Here is an 18,628-nt window from a genome sequence, read left to right as displayed (position 1 = left end):
GATGGTCATGTTCCATTCCCTGTTCTCAGCGGGTTTGTGCATGAATGTGAGGTTAAGTGCATGTGTGCCTTTAGGATCATGACCTTCATTCAATACTGCATGGCCCAGCAGGCTCATAATTAATCCCCAGCATGTTGGAGTGACAGCGCTCACTCGTAACGTCATCCATGCAGAGCTGTGAGCTACGTGTAAATTCCTACATTCCGGCTGGGAGTCAGGGATTTTCCAGCCAGCAGAGCAGGGAGGCTCCAAGGCAGGTTTCTGACAGGACAATTGGTAGATTGGACTCATTTACAGGTAAATTGGATAGGGCAGGAGAGAGAGGTGTGATACAGTGACTGCTCTCCCAGCTGCCAAGGATGGGCTGGGAATGACAACACCTCAGTGCTGTCAATGTTACGTGACCAACATTTTCTACTCACAAAAATATAAGAGTTCCAGAGGCTTATGAAGCCTGTAAGAAAGTCCCCACCTTCTTCATCCTGGGCAGTTTGCAAACGTGAAGCATGACCAGACTCAGCTCAGCCACTTGTTCTTCTTTCTCCTCCCAATCTCTGGTTTTCAAATGTACCCAAAGGTCTGAAACTCAACAATAAACCATAACCACAGTCTGGCAATCAGATCCATGTGCCTCAGGCAAGTCCTCACACCCAGGTCATGTCCTGTCTGCCTCACTTATAGACCTGCTGCTAATACCAGTGGTTTGTTTCCAAATTCTAGATATTTAATCTTTTTATCTATTACCAAAGATGAACCTGCTCAGTCAGGTTGGATCAAGTGTTTTATCCCACAGGTGACACAACAGGCTGGGTATGTTTTACACAAGTTTATTGGGGGTTAATATTAATTCACCAACAGCACAAACTATCAGATCTCTGCTATTTAAGGGCTGCAAACATGACAAACACAAACAGAGACAAGCATTGCTCAGAAACAGTTATGCTGTACATCAAATCAAATCTGAGTAACAGCAGCACAACCCCTGATTTGTCCTGCTTGAGGAGAGAAAAGATGAGCGTCTTACTCACTCTTCCATTCCCTATACATACAGCCATTGCATTTAACTTTCTTTCTAAAGGCTCCATAAACAAGGGTCAAAAGGCACAAGGAGTAAAATGCTGCTACTTTGACCCACCTTGCTGCAGCTCCAGAGTTCTTCCATTCCCACTGCGTGTTAAATCATAATATATTTGAGATACCTCCAAAACATGAAATCACACCTCGTTAGCAAGTGCAGCCCTTCACAGTCCCCAGTCTCATGATCTGAGTTCTGAAATGAGGGAAATTGCAGAGAAAAGAACGACCCCTTCCACACCAGCACCTGCTCAGACCCTCGGGATCTCTACTTCCGAAGCAGACCTGGACTTTCGCCGGCTGGTCAGGCTGCCCAGGACCGACTCCTCGCTGAAGGCCCCTTCGAAGGTTGACAGGATGGACTGGCAAAACTTCTCCTTGAAATCTGGCCCCACAAAGACATACAGGATGGGGTTGATGCAGCTGTTGAAGAAAGCAAGGCTGGAAACCAAGGGGATCCCTATGTAAAGGGCCAGTTTCATCTCATGGCTGGAAGAGTTTTTGGATATTTCCAGCAAGGAGAAAACATGATATGGAAAATAGCAGAGGAAAAACGAGACTGTGACTGCAATGATGATTCTGTAGGGCTTTGCAGAGTTGGCCAACTGCCTTCTTTTCAGCTTGACAGCCACGACGCTGTAGCAGATGAGAATCACCATGAAGGGGATGAGGAACCCACACAAGAATCGCGTGATGATCATCGCTTTGTGCCGCACCCTCCACAGCCTGCGCGTTGCCTCGGACGTGTAATCATCGGACAGCGCAAAATTATTGTAACAGCTGGTGACATTCCTGGAACTGACCACGGTGTCCCGAAAGACGAGGTACGGGGAGCTGAGCAGGACAGCCAGGACCCACGTCCCCAGCGCGATCCTGGCCGCCAGCTCCGGGCTCCTGCGGTTGTGAGACCAGACGGGAAAGGCCACAGAAACGCAGCGGTCAACGCTGATGACCGTCAGGAGGAAGACGCTGGCAAACATGTTGAGGAAGGCGATGGTGCTGTTCAGCTTGCACAGGAGCTTCCCAAATGGCCAGTGGAAGCCCAGGGCGGTGTAGGCGATACTGAGGGGCAGGAAAAAGGTAAAGATGAAGTCAGCTATGGCCAGGTTGAGGAACCAGACGGAATTCACCGTCTTCTTCATCTTGAAGCCTGCAATCCAAATGACGAGGCCGTTCCCTGTCACCCCCAGCAAACAGGAGATGCTGTACACCACCATGGAGAGGATGTGCATGGTCTTCTGGAGGCCAGAGTAGTAGTCGTGGTCAGTGGCGTTCTCAGGCTGCTCCGTGGGACAGCTGGCAGAGAAGGGCGACGGGGAAGAAGAAGTGCTATCCATCGTTAGCAAGCCAAGACCTGAAATCACAGCAGAGCTGTTTTCTGCAGCTCAAGAGAGGTGAAAATATTTGTGAGCAACTGTGCACAAAATGTGTATGACAAGCCAGATGACATAAATGAATTTATAATTAATATAAAGTCCTCTATAGCATGAGCAGCTGCACCTCACAGAAACCACCTCGACCAGAGAAACCAAACCCAGTTTTGCTGTTGGTGTCAGTGTCAGAACAACACCTTCATCAACAGTCCAGAGCAGCAATCCAGCATGGGCCAGCAGCAAAACTCTGGAAACCCAGATCCCCGCACTGTGATGGGTCCTCTTTGGATGACCAGTAACAAATTATGACAGCAAAAACTATCTAGGCTGGTAACAAAGATGTTAATGGACTATTTCCTCACTGAGCCTCTTCCAGGGAGGTGCAGAATAATACCCAAGCTGTATCCAAGTGTATCCATAGGTGCTTTACCACTATGCTCTGCTGAGCCCACCCTCCTCTTCATCTCTCTCCTATTCATCCTGGCACTTGCCTTGGCAGATCCCGGCAGGATTCACGGTGCTGTTCCTTGGCAGCCGGTGGTCTCACCCTCCTGACTGTCTCCCCTTCTGCTGCTCCTCTCCAAGGTGACTCACACTGCCTCGCCCCATTTTCCCATGGCTTGGGATCACGAGGAATTTAGTAGGGTCACTTATGCCCTAATCTTCTTCCTCAATTTGTGGTGTGTCGATTTAACCCCTGAAGACCCAGAGGGTGCAGGTTCCCTGGGGCTGGTTGGCCAAGCCCACCCATTAACTCAGATTTGAAGAATGAAGAAAACACAGTCCCTCTCCTGCCTGTGCCGTTCATTCCCCTGGCAGCTCTCCCTCCTGAGCACCCAGAAATCCTTCTGGGTACCGGGGTGCCCTGCTGCGACGGGGGACAGGGCCAGCTCTGCTCCCCACAACAGCAGCAACATGCCCAACCTGTGCCAGGGCCTGGCACCACCAGCTGTCCTAGAGACACAGTCCTGGAGACAGGCTGGGGGGGTTTGGGGGTGCCTGGAAATGCTCCCTGCCCGGTGCAGGGTGTTGGGGTGCCCCATCCTTTGGCTCATGGGGGAAGTTGTAGGACAGTGGGAACACCGCAGGGTTGGGGGAGAAACACCTGGGGGTGCACGGCAGGCAGGGCTGGAGTTGTGGGTGACAGAGGAGGGGTGACAGAGGAGGGGTGACAGCAGAGGGGTGACAGCAGAGGGGTGACAGAGGAGGGGTGACAGCCGCGGGCTCCCCGCCCCTCTCGGCCCCAGCGCGCCAAGGTCACCCGTGCCCCGGGCTCCACGTGCGGGCCGCGCCGCCAGCCCCGCCCCGGCGCGGGCCAATGGGAGGCGGGGAGGGGGCAGAGCGCGGCGCTGATTGGTCCAGGCGCTTCCCGAGCGTATTCCCCGCCGCCGGTCCCGGGGCGGAGCGCGGCGCTGATTGGTCGCGGCCCGGGGGGGCGGGGCCAGGACGGGCTATGGTAGCGCGCGGGCTCCCGCGCGGTGGCGGAACCAGGATCGGGTAAGGACCGGGGCTAGGACCGGGACCCGGATCGGGACCCGGATCGGGACCCGGATCGGGGCGTGGGGAGAGCAGGGCTGGGGCACGGCACGGTATCCCACGGCCGGTGACAGCGGCCAGGCAGCGCCGGTTCCCGCCACCCGGAGCAGGGCAGAGAGGCGCGTCACCAGGCTCTCGGGATGTGGGAGGTGATGGAGTCGGGATACGGGGCGTGCAGAACTAGCTGGAGACAGAGCTTCGGGGATGGGGTTCCCCAGGTGAGGTGCCAGGTGTCCACCATCAGAGGGGACATGGTGGGGGAACTCATCCTGCCTGGGAATGGCTGCTGCAGCAGCCTGTGCTGGGGGGACATGCAGGACATCCTGCTCAGAGCCAGAGCACTTCCCTCGCAGCCATTTGGCCAGCCCAGCCTCTCTGGCAGTGAGGATTCCCACCCTGCCAGTGATGCCTGGGCTTGGGCCAGAGCATGGCTGAGCATCCCTGCCCAGAAAGGGCGGTGTGAATGGACTTCGGCACAAGGAAACCATGTGGGATTGCTTAATAACCTGCTCACGGCCCTTCACCCGTCCTTGCAGGGTTAATGAGTAAAAAGATTCATTGTTTTCTGCCAAGGCAGCAGCTGGGCTGTTATTCCTTCCCCAAGAGCTGCAGTGGCATCAACAGCGCCGTGGAACCAAGCAGAGGCAGAACTGCTGCCTCTCAGGGCCTCTCACACAAGATGCTTCAGCCAGGGTTTGGGGCAGGACTCTGACCTGCTGGGGTTTTGCCCAAGGGAAAGCAGGCAAGAGGTTTAAGCGTGCTGGGTATCGCAGCGTGTGTTAAAATTGAGATCTGTGGGTTTGAGCACTTCACTGCCCTTGAAATTAAAGATCAGGCACTGCTGAGCTGGGCAGGGGGAGCTCAGGGACGGGTGATGATGGGAGAGTATCAGACATTATCAAAGCACTGTAATTAACAAACTGATCTTAAATCAGCAGGGGAAGCCTGAGGGTTGTGTGTGTTTTCCTCACCTGACATGGCTGTTCTCAGGGAATATGTGGGATGGCAGCAGGCAGCACACAGGGAGATGAGGAGGCACCCAGCCCTGCTGCCATCCCACAGACTCCCTGCTCCCCTGGCAGGTGACTCGGACACAGCAGCAGCACCATGGCGAGCTCAACACAGGGCCTCCCCAGCGCCGAGCTCTGGGCCTCCCATAGCAAGATGGTGATGGAGCCACTGGACACCAATGACCCAGAGGTGAGAGCCCCTTCCTGGCTCCTGCCCAGCTGCTTCATTCACCCCCCAGCCAGCCGTGGGGATGTTCACCTTGTGGAGCCAGGGACATGGCAGAGCCCAAGCTGCTGGAACCCATCCATCCTCTGTGCCCTCTCTGTGACTGCTTGGGAACAGCTGCACCAAGAAAGGATTGCATCTCCCTTCTCCAGCACCTTTCCAAGCCCTGTCCCTGTGGTGGAGCATCCCATCTCCGTGCAGAGCCAGCATGGGTGAAGCCATTTCTCTCCTCTCCCAAAGGTGCACAGCATCATCAAGAAGGAGAAGCAGCGGCAGAGGCTGGGGCTGGAGTTAATTGCATCGGAGAACTTTGCAAGCCGAGCGGTCCTGGAGGCCCTGGGATCCTGCATGAACAACAAATACTCTGAGGGTTACCCAGGACAGAGGTATGGGGCTGGGCCAAGGCCCACTGACCCAAACCTTTGCAGGGTGGGAGAGGAACCGCCCATCCTGCCAGGCCTCACCTCAGGGAAGGAAGCAATGTCCTTATGCTGGCAGCCAGGCTCTTCCAGGACAGGCTCTGACCTTCTCAGCCTCTGTCCTTGGCCCCACATGGGACAGTCTCAGCAGGGCCACATCTGCTGTGGCTGCACAAACGGGGCATCACTCTAGTTTCTCCCCAGCTTGGTCACAGGGACTGTTCTGAGTACTGAGTTTGGTTTTATGCCCTGTCCTTTACTGCAGGTACTACGGCGGGACGGAGTTTGTGGACGAGCTGGAAAGGCTGTGTCAGAAGCGAGCCCTGCAGGCCTACCGGCTCGACCCCCAGAAGTGGGGAGTCAATGTCCAGCCCTACTCAGGTATTGGGGTGCTCAGGAGAGCCAGGACAGTTGTTCAGGCCTCTGTGTGCCCCAGCATTCATAACCAGCCCAGTGCGCTCTCACTGCAGGGTCACCCGCAAACTTTGCGGTGTACACGGCCCTGGTGGAGCCCCACGGCAGAATCATGGGGCTGGACCTGCCCGATGGTGGCCACCTCACCCATGGGTTCATGACAGACAAGAAGAAGATCTCTGCCACCTCTGTCTTCTTCGAGTCCATGCCCTACAAGGTACAGAGAGCTGCTCCAGCCAGAGCCAGGGTGCAGTTATCATAAGTGTTGGTGCCTATTAAAAGTAGCAGCCAGCACCCCTCCTGCAGGACAGCACTGCAGCTGATCTTCACCACAGAGAGGTGGCTGAACCCTCCTCTTCCTCTTCTAGGTCAACCCCAAGACTGGTTACATCGACTATGACCGGCTGGAGGAGAACGCCCGGCTCTTCCACCCCAAGCTGATCGTAGCAGGTAAGGATCACACCTGTACCAACCTCCCTGGTGGCACAGCCCGGGGGGGGGGTGGCTCCCCAAAGCCCATGGATGCTGCAGTGCCAGGAGGAAACCCCCAACAGCCTGCAAGGAGCTTGTGCACTGTCCCCAGCTGGGCTGTCCGCACTGCAAGCCTGGTCCTGGGGCTGTCCCAGAGTCCTGCACATCTGCTCCTGTCCCCTCCTCATCGCCCGTCCCCGCAGGTGTCAGCTGCTACTCGCGGAACCTGGACTACGCCCGCATGCGGAAGATCGCCGATGACAACGGGGCCTATCTCATGGCCGACATGGCCCACATCAGCGGGCTGGTGGCCGCCGGCGTGGTGCCCTCACCCTTCGAACACTGCGACATCGTCTCCACCACCACCCACAAGACCCTGCGGGGCTGCAGGGCTGGCATGATCTTCTACCGCAAAGGTGCCAGGAGATACGCTGCAAGTTAACGCTCCTTCCTGCTCCTGGGAAGGAGGCAGGGAAGAAAAATCCTGGGAGCATCTGGGGAGCTTCCCTGGGCTAACTCTGGCTCAGATTTGAAGAGGAGCAAGCACTGTGCCTGCTCTGAGCGGCCAGGGGGTGAAAGCTGCTCGTGGGAGAAGCTGCCTTGTGACCGTGTCCTCCCTGTCTCACAGGAACCCGCAGTGTGGACCCCAAGACAGGCAAGGAGACCCTCTACAACCTGGAGAGCCTCATCAACCAGGCGGTGTTCCCGGGGCTGCAGGGAGGCCCACACAACCACGCCATTGCAGGTATGCAGCCAGGCTGGCTGCCAGCTCCAGCATGGCACAGGGAGCTGGTAAAGGTGTCCTGGCAGGGCTCTGGCCCCCTTCAGCTGCCCTACAGGGCTCACAGCTTGGGGACACTGTGGCAAAAGGCAGCTGGTTGATGCAGCATTGCCCAAGGAGTGACCAAGCCTGTCCTATCCTGTGTTTTGGCTCATGGTGATGCCACCAACCTGGTTAGGGGAAAGGAAGGATCAGTCCATTCATTTGTTCAGCTCCAGTGTGGCTTCTGCTGGCAGTGTCAGTGCTGGTGGGAGCCCCCCAAAACTGACCCTGGCCTGCCTGTCTCCGCAGGGATCGCCGTGGCGCTGCACCAGGCCATGACACCCGAGTTCAAGGCTTACCAGCAGCAGGTGGTGGCCAACTGCAAGGCACTCTCATCAGCACTGATGGAGATGGGCTACGACATCGTCACAGGTGAGGACACATCTTGCCAATGGGATGGGGCTGAGCCTGGGGTCTGACCAGGGCAGCGCTTCATGGACACCACAGGCAGGGCTCTGTTGGCACAATTCCTCATCCCTTGTTAAATCTCAAGTCTTTTGCTGAAGTTTCCTGCGGGAGCAGCATTTCCCCAAGCCCACGTGCCCACCAAACCTCTCTCTTTGCAGGGGGCTCTGACAACCACCTGATCCTGGTGGATCTGCGCAGCAAAGGCACAGACGGCGGCCGGGCCGAGCGGGTGCTGGAGCTCTGCTCCATCGCCTGCAACAAGAACACGTGTCCTGGTGAGGGATCCCACAAGCTCTGCCAGCTCCAGGAGCCAGGCTGAAATCCCTCAGGTGCTGGTTTCGGTGCCAGGTTTGGTGACGTGTGCCTTGTTGTGGTGCAGGTGATGTCAGTGCCCTGCGCCCCAGCGGCCTCCGGTTCGGGACGCCGGCTCTCACCTCGCGCGGCTTCCGGCAGGACGACTTCCGAAAGGTGGCCCAGTACATCCACAGAGGTGAGCCAGGGCTGTGGGGCTGTGTGCTCCAGGGCAGCTCCCCTGGCTGAGGAGGCATCAGCTGAGCCCCACTGGAGCCATCCCCACAGCTGGCAAGGGAGCACATCCACAAATGAGGAGTAGCCATCCTACCTCCACATCTGGACATGGGGGAGAACATCTGGCCACAGCTGGGACCAGCCAAACTCTCCCCTCTGCACGGGCAGTGGGCTGAAAGCCTGTGTCTCTCGCAGTTTTCTCCCAGTTGTCCTCAGGAATTTTAACTTGTTTCCCAGGGCAGCAAGTCCCTCAGAGGGGAAGGAGGGAGGGAGCAGGGCTGTGTCCCAGGGGGCAGCAGGGCTGGGAGAGCCCTGGGATGCAGCAGCTGCAGGGGCTGACCAAGACATCTCCCATCCTGGCAGGCATCGAGCTGGCTCTGCGTGTGCAGAAGGAAATGAGCCCCAAGGCCACGCTGAAGGAATTCAAGGACAAATTGGAGGACCCAAAATACCGTGGGGAGCTGAAGGCACTGAAGGAAGAGGTAGAAGCCTTTGCAGCCACGTTCCCACTCCCAGGGCTGCCTGTCCTGTAAGGGGACACATCCGTGCCCGCTCCTGGAGCCACGGGAGTACCTGGGGCACGCTCACAATCCCCAGCCTGAGACCAACACCCCAGTGCCTTCTCCCAGCACTTCCCTGTGGAACTGCAGCAGCAGCTCCTCCTTTGGCTCTTACTCTCCTTTTCCCTCCCACGTGGGGCACAGGGACCCCATGAGTGCAACCCCTGTGGGGACACCAGCCCTTCACCACTGTGTCACCCTCACCTCATGGCCCGGTGCCATCCGGCTCCTGCTGGCTGTGGAGCAGCAGATGAGATTTCGGCTGGTCTGTCCACATTCCCTGGACACCCTGCCCATGGCAGTGTGAGGGACAGGGCTCCAGTTGCACAAGAAACCTCACAGCCCCGAGAAGTGCCCCTGGTTTCAGCCTCAAGGATTTCTCTTCACCCAATGTGCCTTGCCACCTCCACAGGCTATGACAAGGCAAAGCCTTGTCCTGAACATCCCTCCTGGGATCACCATCTCATGCTAACCAGATCCTCCAATATTTTCTCAAGCCCCATGGCACAAAGCTTAGGTTGAACCATTTTTTAATAAGCACAGTAAAATTAAGAATTTAACCACCAAGAATTATAGGCTTTAAAAAATACGACCAATTTTTTTTTTTTTTTTTGTATTTCAAAAATATCTGAACCCAAATAAATATTTTTTTTTTTAAAAGTACATTTCTCAGACTAGTCATTTGGTGTTAACATCTGTTAAACTCTTGTGCAGTAACACTTACAGCACGACACTAAGACATGCTTCTTGGATTTCTCCCGGTCACACTCGCCCTAACTACTGACGCAAGCATTCGGCACGCACAGGCACACACACGGAACTCAACATGCAGGAATAGGATACAGTGCTTTTAAAATGAGAATTCATCACAGCCTCCTGGCAGCCCTCAGAGGCAGCTCCGAGCCCAGCCCCATCCCCGTGCCAGCGGCTGTGCCACCGGCAGGACCGGGTACCCTGCTTCTGCCTTCCAGTTAACTCTGATTCGGGGAGCAGTGGGGTGGGGGGTTTGTGACCCCTCCGACATCGGGGTGCAGTTTGGTGCTCTGACATTGTGCTCTGGGGCAGGTGTTGTCCTGCAGCCTGGGCAGCTCCCTGGATTCCCTCAGATGATGTTACAGGAGCCTTCTCACTGTGCTGCTACAAGCCCCAGGTCCTGCCCAGCTCCCGGAATCTGCAGCGTGGGCTGGTCCCCACCCCCAGACCAGGGGGCTCAGGAGCCTCACGCTCAATAAAACCCAAAGAACTGGCCTGGAGGCACCCAGCCATCAGCTCCCACCCCTGGAGTGCCTCTCCCACCACTGTGAATATTGCTAGAGTATAAGCAGCTCCTCCCTGCCGAGGCAAGGCAGCTGTGAAGCTGCTCAGAAGTGATTGCTATCAGATGAAAGGAAATCTGAGCACTGTTCTCTGAGAAATGAAACCTTTGTAGGGTTAAGATCACCTACAGCTATGGCTGAGCCTCCTGGGGTGGGAGCTGGAAGCAGCAGGTTAGTGGAGAGCAGAGCAGGGGCTGGCAGCTGGGAAGAGCAGGTGTGGGAAACAGGAGCCCTCCCTCCTGGCCAGGAGAGGCTCCTGCTCTGAGGAATTCTTGGTCAGGTTGAACACCTCCTCTTCCTGGCAGCGAGGAGAGAGCCAGCGTGGCCGTGCGGGAGCGGGGACATGCTGGGCTGGCAGCACTCACGGAAGCAGGGGATGGCCATGCAGGGCACCACTGGCTCTGGCAGCTGAAAGGCTGGTGAGGATGGCACTGCCACTGCCAGGAACCTGCCCTGCTCCTCGTGGAAGGATGGCCCAGGCAGGACGACAACACACGTGCCAGAACTCGTGGCAGGAGATATCAGTGCAAAGGTCGTGGCTTGTTGCTAGTCTGTGAATATCAGAAACTGGAGAGACAGGGGAAAGTCCTAAAGTGCCAATACAGGGATCTGTACTGTACAGGAGCAGAACAACAGAGACAGAGAAATTACAGAGGAAAGAGGAATTCAGCTCCCAAACACCAGCTGCGCTCGGAATCCCCCCAGTTTCTGCCACCACAAGTACAGAGGGCTCCAAATGCACAGACCAGTGTTAACGCCTCCTTTCCAGTCCAAGTTCAGAGGTTACACTGCTGAGAGGGGGACAAGCACTCCAGGGTGTGTTTCTCCACTGCTCCCAGCTGCAGATAATCCCAGAGCTCCCGTTGGGAATTGGGTAATGTTCCAGCCAAGCTCCCCAGTCAGAGCTGCTTTGTGGCAGAGAGGTGAAGCAGGTCAGACAGGTGGTAGTGCAAGTATTGCTCAACACGGCCTTGAAAATCAGATACTACAGGCTGGACAGAGGGAGCAAGAAGTGAGTTATTTATCAATTTATGAGCACAGCTGAACACCACAGGTCAGGACCACTGTGACTAAGATGAGCCACCATTAATCATCTGTGCCACTCCGTGCTGGAGGAAGACGTGAGTGAGTCAGCAGGAAAAAAGTCTGTCCCTCCTTCCCTTCTTAAACCCAAACAGCACTAGGCTGCTTCTCAGCAGGAAACAAGCTCCTGTTTTGAGCTCCAGAGCAGGATACTGGGAGCTTTCATCTGTCTGGTGTCACCTGCATTACTCATCTACCAAGATGTCTCTTCCCCCAGGGAATCTCACCTCAGCTTCAGTGTGGAAGTTTGGGTGTGCATGAATCAATCAGGGGGCACCTTGAATCACTTCAGAAAGCCAATTTGATGGACACGGAGGCCTTTCACCAGCAGACTCAGTTCACATGAGACAGGAGGGCACAGGAAGGATAGGAAAAGGCTTTGAACATGCTGTAAAGGTGAGCAGCCCCACAGAGACACTGCTCACCTTCAGCAAAGGCCACGCCACACTGCTTCCAACCACAACCTCAAATCACCATCACAAGCAAACCTTGACCCAGGAAATCCCTCTGGAGAGAACCACGAGGCCAACTTGGCTGAGCCACCACAAACAGCAATAGCCTTAAAAACAGCCTTTCTGCCCTGTTGGTTTATACCCCAGAGAGCCCTCTCCAGAGCAGAGGAGGAGGTGGCATGATCCTGAGGCACAGATGCTGGTGCAAAATGACAGCCACCCCAAGGAGCCTCCCCGCCTCTAGGACACGGTTTTGGAGGAGTGCAGGTCTCACAGCAAGTTTCAGTGGGGTCTAAGCCTCGCTGGGGAACCCCAGGCTGTACACAGAAACTTCCCGGGCTCAGAAGGAAGATCACATTCATCTCCAAAGCTGCCTCACATTATTACCATAAAAAGAAGTTTAAAAAAAACCCAACAAACCAAAGAACAGATCAGCTCTTGTATGATCTCAGCTGCTCTCACCCCATAATCAGCATTAAAAAGAATTAAAACCAAGATTATCTTTCCTAGCAAGACTTTTCTTACTTAAAAGTACCTTGGGAGCTGCTACTGCCACATGGCACCGGGCAGAGCAGCCTGGGCCCAGAATCACCTACAAGACTCCAGAGGGAAGTGCTGTGCCTGGGCATAAAACTTTCAGCACTGACAGGAACGATCTGGGAGTGTCACCATGTTGGTGGTACATCCTTTATGGCACAGAAGCTTTGAAAGGAAAAGCTCTCAGTACCCAGGCTCAGAGAGCAGCAGTTCTGCCCTACCCAGAGCCACCTAGGAGCCCCAGGAGAGGTAGTCAGGAAGTGACCATGGCTCAGCCAGGAGCAGCACGCAGCAATGCCAGCCCTGTTTTATCACAAAGCACAAATGCCAACTTCCCAGCAAAAAAAAAAAAATAAATAAATAAACTATTATAGATAGAACATAGAATCCAGTACATTCATCCCCAAACTCTCCTGAGCACTTGTACCTCACCAGCCAGGCAGCCTGTGGTTAACAGCCTGCTGTCTCACAGCGTGGCTCCAGCTGAATCACGTCGTTTCCCCATCACTAAAAGCACCTAAAAAGAGGGCCCTCACCCTCCTTCAGTTCTGTCTTTAAAAAGCCACCCCTGCCCTCAAACGCTTTGAGGATTCCCAGTCTCCCTCCAGCCTGCTCGAAGGCGGCCCGACAAATGGGGCGTGACAAATGAACAAGGCACAGTGCTCTACATTCACAGCGGCCAGCCCTCGGGGCTCGCCAGCGCTAGGGAGTGCTTCCACCTTCCTGATTCTAACAAAGCTGGAGAAACGGGAAACCCCTTCTGGAGAGAAGCATCTGTGCCTCTGCTGTGCTCCCACTCACCCAGGGACAACCTATCCTGGGAAGTGCTCAGAAACTCAGGAAGATGAGGGACATCCTCCACTGGCTGTGCACAAAGCTGTGAGCTGCCGCCCTGCCAGGGGGCTCTGAGCTACACTCACATGACAGACACATCAGTGGATACAAAACTTCACATGGCCTTTACACCTCTGGTCACAGCCCTGGCCCTGTGCAAGGGACTGACAGCGCTCAGGCAGAAGAGTGCAGGACACTGTGCTCTGTGGGGGGCTGTACACTAGTCAGTATTGATCCCCGAGATAGCCCACCTCCCCTCATGCCATAACCCCCCTGGGACGCTGCTGTGATCCACTTTAACAGTGCCCCTTCTAACATTTACAGAGTGCCCGATGGTTTATGTGATGGAACATCTACGCTTTTGGCTACAGGGATCACCAGGAATCCGCCCCTGCAGACCCGGATTTCTGCGGAGCAGAGACGCCAACACCTCGGCCCCTTCCCGACGTGTGAGAGCTACTGCAGGCAGCGGCAATGTCAAGCACGGATGGGCTCTGTCAGACTCCGAGCACGCGGGCACACAGCCTGTGCAAGGCTAGATTTTGTACAAAAAGCTGGGAACGTAGTCAAATCTGAGCAGGGGGTTCCCCCCCTGCCCCGGTTCCTGAATGTAGTGCAGCTTCAGCAGCTCGGCCAAGTACTGCACGATTTTGATATCTTCGTTGGCAAGGCCCAGCTGAAGCTTTAGGAAGTTCATCCTGCGATTCACAACGGATTCCTCCGGCTCCCTTTCGCTGATGGGAAGGTGCAAATGATGGCAGAAGGTGAAGAGGAAGGCTTTAGAGCACAGCTGGGTGAGGATGCTTTGGACGTGCATGTAGTAGGTGCTGCCACGCTTGATCTGCGTGCGGTGGTCGGCCAGCCGGGCCACCACGGTGCCCTTGTAGAGGGGGCAGCGCAGGGTCTTGCTGTCGGCGTCCAGGATGCTCAGGTAGCGGCTGTAGCGGCTCAGGGCGTGCAGCACATTCACCCCAGCAGGGGACACTGCCCTGCAACAGCAAGAGAGAGGTCACGGATGGAGGGCAGCCATAATTAAGCAGCAGGGTGTGTCTCTGTGCCTTGTATCCCGTGTAGCTTCCCCGCTATGAAGATGAGCTGGTGCAAGACCTCTGTGGGTGAATAAAGCCTAAGGGGGGACAAATAGGTTCTCCAGCCTGCCAGATCCCAAAGAAAGCTCGATTATCTGGATCCCCACATGCCCTGATCTGTACTGTGCATGCTACAGCATAAACCACCACACTTCAGGTCAGAATCCTCCCTCGGTGACATGGAGAGGGAGCGATAGGACATCTCTGGTGAACAGACACATCTTACAGCAGCTGGAAGCCTCTCAATGTGACTCAGAAACCCAAAGCAGTCGCCCCTTTCCAAGAGCTTCACGTTCCCCCCCAATTGCTTTGGGAGGGGGCTGCTCTGAGGTGGTCAAAGAACCTTCTGAATTTCCTAAAAGAGAGAACCATCCTTAACCCACAACATTCCGTATCTGAGCCTGGCCTGGCTATTTGTCACTCAGGTGCAAACCCACAGCATGCTCACAACCATAAAATTACCCACCAAGCTTAACCTACTGTTATTGAAATGCAAATCACAAGCCTACGCAGCAAACCCTTCATCTCCTCCATTCTTTGTGGTGACAGTTGCTGGGCTCAGATATGGCTCCCAGCCTCAAACTGGTGGAGTTTGGGTTTTTCCCAGCTGGTGGAGGGGCTGCCCGTGTGCCCAGGCAGCACCTTGCCTTAGGAGACACAGGATCCTTACTGGAATAAATAGTTCAGCCTCTAAATTCCTTCCCAGAGCCATTCCTACAAATGGTTTGTGGAGAGCACCCACATTAAATTGAACATTTAATTAACATTCCACGGAGGAGAGCTGAAATGACTGACACATGTTACAGGCAGTTCTTAAATAGAGATTTCTGTTTATAAAAATTGCATCAAACCACAAACATTGAGCAAAGAGTAAACACTTGGGGTTTTTAAAAACCTCACTGACAGAGAGCTTGCAAGCAGCTGTTGGCAGAGCTGTCATCCTGCCTCACAAGCACAGAAATGAGAGCAAACTCAGAGTTTTGCATAATTTCACCATCCACATCTCCCAGAAATACAATACCCTGCATCTAAGAAAGGAGGTTTCTGTGTTTTAATCTTCCTGCTGTTTATAAACACTCCTGCAGGAGCTGTTCCAGCTCTGAGCACTGCCTGACACTGACTCATGTTTTCCACACTGGTGACAGCAATGGCCATCCCCTGCCATACCTGCACCCAAAGCACAGAACACATCCTGGAACACACCAAAAAATCCTTTTCATAATGTCAACAAGGGCAGGGCCCTTGAGCTGAGCAAACACTCTTTGCTAATATGAGCTGTGAAGCCACAGTTCTGGGTGTTGGGAAGGGGCACTTGTTTTTGGGACAGTTCTCACTCTCAGCAGAGGTTTCCTACAATCCCAACACTGCTCCTGCACAGCTCCAGGGGCCTTTCTTCCTCACCAGCACAGACCATCGTGCTGCACTCCAATTCTGACCTACAGATCTCATCACCTGCTCAATAGGCTCCACAAGAAAAAACCCTCCCCTCCAGCACAGCACCATTTACCCTAAAATTCCAGCTAGAAATGTGAGATGAGTTCCAGTAGGAGATGGCAAAGCAGAGCGCACAAGGGACTCCAGGAACACTCAGATCATTCAGGAACCCAGGAGGACTCAGGTGTTTGTTCTCCGCTTTGCCAGGCAGAAATCTCCTGGGCAAGTAACTCACCTGAGGCAGGCAGCAAATGCCCAGCAGATGTTACAAACATTAACTCTCACGTGAGGCTGGATACGAGGAGACAAGACTCCTTTTCCCATAATAAATCCCACCAGCAGAAATCTGTGTCAGCTATGCTGACAATTAAGATCCCATACACATCCACTGCCCTCTGAAATGGAAGTTCTTACCATACACCTCAACCCTACCATAGCAAACAGATCCTTGATTTTACCTCTGGAGTCCAACCAACTTCCACTTCTGGAAATCCACCAAGTGCAGAGCAGAGGTGACCCAGTGCTTCACGGGCTTGGCGTAGGCGCCGCAGCTGGGCACGAAGATGGAGAGCGCCGTCACGAGCCTCTTGACCATGGCCTCGTCCTCCCCCAGCACGACCAGGGTCCTCCCGCTGAGCAGGGAGTAGATGGCGGGGTGGGCGAAGGGGTACTGGCGGATGAAGCGCAGCGCGTTCTGCCCGGCCTTCTTCCTGTGCCTTTCCCCGGCCGCGCAGCCCAGGTGGGCGGGAGAGGGGGTCCTGTCGGAGCACGTGGAGGCGGCGCTGCTGATGTAGCTCGTGGAGTCCGAGCACTCATCCAGGCTGCTCTTACTCACCTCCCTGCTGCCCGTCAGGTAGCGTGAATCGAGCTCGTAGGGCAGGAGCCCCCCCGAGAGGCCGTCGTGGCAGGGGAAGCCCCCGCGCAGCCCCTGCTCGGCCGGCCGGTACGGCTGCGGCGGGATCCGCACCACCCCGTCCTCCTCGCACGGCTTCTGCCCCAGCTCGGGCAGGGGCTCCAGGAAGTTGGGGCTCTCCTTCCCGATACAACAGGCAGCATCCACCTGCACTAAGCCTTCCTGCTTTGAGATGTCATCCTGCCCATCATCGACGCCCGGGTTCAGTCTGGGGGTGAAGCGAAGACCTCCCTTGTCGTCACCCGCGTGGGGCTCCTCGTTAATGGCACTTGGGTAGCTCGCTTTGAAATCCTCTGGGATGAGGGACTCGGAGGGACACGTGCTGAGCACCTCGATGCTGTCCTCGCTGACCGTGCGCCGGCTGCCCACCTTGCTCCGGCCGGCCTGGGGGCTGGGAATGACGGGCAGGCTGGCCTGGCTCTCCGATTTTGTCAGCCCAGATCCCGATTTCTCCGTTCCGAGCACCTCGATGCTCTCCCCGCTACTGATGCTGCCTTTGATATCTGCATCCAGATAGTCCAGGTTCTCCTGGTGCTCAGACATCATGGACTCAGACATTTTGGGTCCTTCAGAGTCCTCAATTTCCTGCTCCATCTTGATGGGCACGCACTCCACACTGGACTTGTAGGAGCCCAGGCTGATGACCACTTTAGGAGCAAGGGACTCTTCTGAACACTTTTCATCTGTGGCATCTTGGCCGAGCCCCTGGCAGCCTCTGTACTGCTTTTCAGGAGGTTTTTCATCCAGGAAAGACACATCCTCAAAGAGGAAGTTGGTGACACTCTGTTGCTTTAGGAGAGCCCGGCTTATCTGCTCTGTCAAGAGGTAACACACATCACCTCGAAAAGTCCTCTCGATATGGTGCAACTGGTCAAGGGTCTGGGTGAAAAAATAAACATCACAGAGTTCCTCCAGTGTCTTCAGCTTCTTGTCAAAGCACTTGGCAGACTTGGCTTTGATGAGTTTGGGGGTATAGGATGGCACGTGGGTGTAAAGGGCAGTTTCACCGGGCTCAGCAGGGTCAGAGGCAGTCGGGTCCTGATCGCTGCCCACATCAGCCCGGTCCACGGCACACTCTGGCTCGTAGGGGTGGAATTCAGAGTCCTTCAGCTTCCTGTAGGGATACGACCGGATTTGCCTCAGCAGGTCTTGGTGCTCGATGATTGACTTTTCCACACTGGCCAGCTCGTTGGCCTTCTCAATGGCCTGGGTCGTGTAATACCCCTTGTCGTTGGCTTTCTTCTGTTGCTCAGTCTCGTTGTGCAGGACGGTCCTGGTGTAGTCAAGGTCTTTCAGTTTCTTTTCCAGTTCGTTGGCAAAAGCTTTCCGGTTCCCCGTCTTCAGGCATTCAGAGGCTTTGGAGAACTCGGTGGAGAGTTCCTGAAACTGCTGCATGATTTTGTGCTCGTCAGCAGAAATGTAAGCCATGCAGAAGGGCCTGACAAAGCCCCTGGCTTCCAGGTCATACAGGGTCAGGTGGTGCACGTAGGCAAAGGCTCCTTCCTTGGAGTCCCCCAGCACCACCTTGGAATCCTCCACAAAGTTCAGCTTCGGGTAGGCAGAGCCGGGAGGGTGCCCCACAAAGGATGCCTGATAATCCACAGACATGATCCGCAGGGAAAAATAATTGAGATCAAAGGTGCCCGACACTTTGGCGTCATCGGGGATGGTCAGGAGGGGCTGGGGCCCCACTTGCTCCGAGAACTCGGAGATGAGGATGAAGTCCCGGGTGAACTTGGAGCCGGCGACCTTGGCCCAGGGGTTGGCGCCCTGGCCGGTGAAGGGGAACAGCGGCACCGAGTACTCCTCGGGCAGGGGCGGCTCGCGGTACAGATCATCCTCCAGCTCCTCCTCCCTGGTGAAGGCCACCACGTCAGGGGCGCTGATCATATTTCCCGCAGGACGGGACCGACATGGAGCAGCGACGCGCCCCCGGTCCCCCCGCCACCGCCGGGCCCCGCGGGAGGCACCGGCGCAGCCCCGGCCCGGCCCCGCCGCAGCCGCAGCCCCGTGTCCCCCTCACGCCGCCGCCATGGCCGGAGCCGCCGCCTCCTCACGGTCCCGCAGCCATCTTAGAGTCACATGACCCGCGGCCTCCGACCTCGCTGGCAGGAAGCGACGCCGCCGCC

The 18,628-nt window shown here is 55.6% G+C and overlaps 3 protein-coding genes across 6 annotated transcripts; 1 reads left to right on the top strand and 2 right to left on the bottom strand.

Annotated features, from left to right (window-relative positions):
- Window positions 1–811: 811 nt before the first annotated feature.
- Window positions 812–5,453, bottom strand: LOC131584436 (chemerin-like receptor 1). Of its 2 annotated transcripts, none has more exons than XM_058849566.1 (2): window positions 5,253–5,453; window positions 812–2,452 (listed from the first exon to the last, which is right to left on the bottom strand). In XM_058849566.1, exons 1-2 carry the CDS (start codon window positions 5,356–5,358, stop codon window positions 1,326–1,328), a joined length of 1,233 nt encoding a protein of 410 aa, XP_058705549.1. In that variant the 5' UTR covers window positions 5,359–5,453; the 3' UTR covers window positions 812–1,325. The 2 variants fall into 2 exon arrangements, with proteins under 2 accessions (XP_058705549.1, XP_058705550.1); XM_058849567.1 differs by lacking the exon at window positions 5,253–5,453 and adding an exon at window positions 3,372–3,753.
- SHMT1 (serine hydroxymethyltransferase 1) lies at window positions 3,833–9,327 on the top strand. Of its 3 annotated transcripts, none has more exons than XM_058849560.1 (12): window positions 3,833–3,944; window positions 5,066–5,183; window positions 5,460–5,605; window positions 5,904–6,019; window positions 6,109–6,269; window positions 6,421–6,502; window positions 6,727–6,939; window positions 7,152–7,268; window positions 7,596–7,718; window positions 7,913–8,029; window positions 8,134–8,244; window positions 8,646–9,327. In XM_058849560.1, exons 2-12 carry the CDS (start codon window positions 5,091–5,093, stop codon window positions 8,813–8,815), a joined length of 1,449 nt encoding a protein of 482 aa, XP_058705543.1. In that variant the 5' UTR covers window positions 3,833–3,944; window positions 5,066–5,090; the 3' UTR covers window positions 8,816–9,327. The 3 variants fall into 3 exon arrangements, with proteins under 3 accessions (XP_058705543.1, XP_058705545.1, XP_058705544.1); XM_058849562.1 differs by lacking the exon at window positions 3,833–3,944 and adding an exon at window positions 4,024–4,046; XM_058849561.1 differs by lacking the exon at window positions 3,833–3,944 and adding an exon at window positions 4,087–4,201.
- On the bottom strand, window positions 9,267–18,577 carry SMCR8 (SMCR8-C9orf72 complex subunit). Its single transcript, XM_058849559.1, has 2 exons — window positions 16,045–18,577; window positions 9,267–14,053 (listed from the first exon to the last, which is right to left on the bottom strand). Exons 1-2 carry the CDS (start codon window positions 18,387–18,389, stop codon window positions 13,600–13,602), a joined length of 2,799 nt encoding a protein of 932 aa, XP_058705542.1. The 5' UTR covers window positions 18,390–18,577; the 3' UTR covers window positions 9,267–13,599.
- Window positions 18,578–18,628: the final 51 nt, after the last annotated feature.

This window comes from Poecile atricapillus, chromosome 14 (assembly GCF_030490865.1).
Source record: "Poecile atricapillus isolate bPoeAtr1 chromosome 14, bPoeAtr1.hap1, whole genome shotgun sequence".
NCBI lineage: Eukaryota > Metazoa > Chordata > Aves > Passeriformes > Paridae > Poecile > Poecile atricapillus.
The sequence above is the reverse complement of the archived record's forward strand: the minus strand, read 5'-3'. Positions and strand labels throughout refer to the sequence as shown.

Bases quoted from the DNA above. Each gene is read 5' to 3' on its own strand.
- SHMT1 (XM_058849560.1), top strand. From the start codon at position 5,091: ATGGCGAGCTCAACACAGGGCCTCCCCAGCGCCGAGCTCTGGGCCTCC. The intron at 5,606-5,903 runs GTATGGGGCTGG...CCTTTACTGCAG, and splicing joins GAGGGTTACCCAGGACAGAG to GTACTACGGCGGGACGGAGT. The intron at 7,269-7,595 runs GTATGCAGCCAG...CTGTCTCCGCAG, and splicing joins ACACAACCACGCCATTGCAG to GGATCGCCGTGGCGCTGCAC.
- LOC131584436 (XM_058849566.1), bottom strand. From the start codon at position 5,358: ATGCAATCCTTTCTTGGTGCAGCTGTTCCCAAGCAGTCACAGAGAGGG. The intron at 2,453-5,252 runs GTGAACATCCCC...CTTGAGCTGCAG, and splicing joins CATGTCCCTGGCTCCACAAG to AAAACAGCTCTGCTGTGATT.
- SMCR8 (XM_058849559.1), bottom strand. From the start codon at position 18,389: ATGATCAGCGCCCCTGACGTGGTGGCCTTCACCAGGGAGGAGGAGCTG. The intron at 14,054-16,044 runs GTAAAATCAAGG...TTGCTGTTGCAG, and splicing joins AAGTTGGTTGGACTCCAGAG to GGCAGTGTCCCCTGCTGGGG.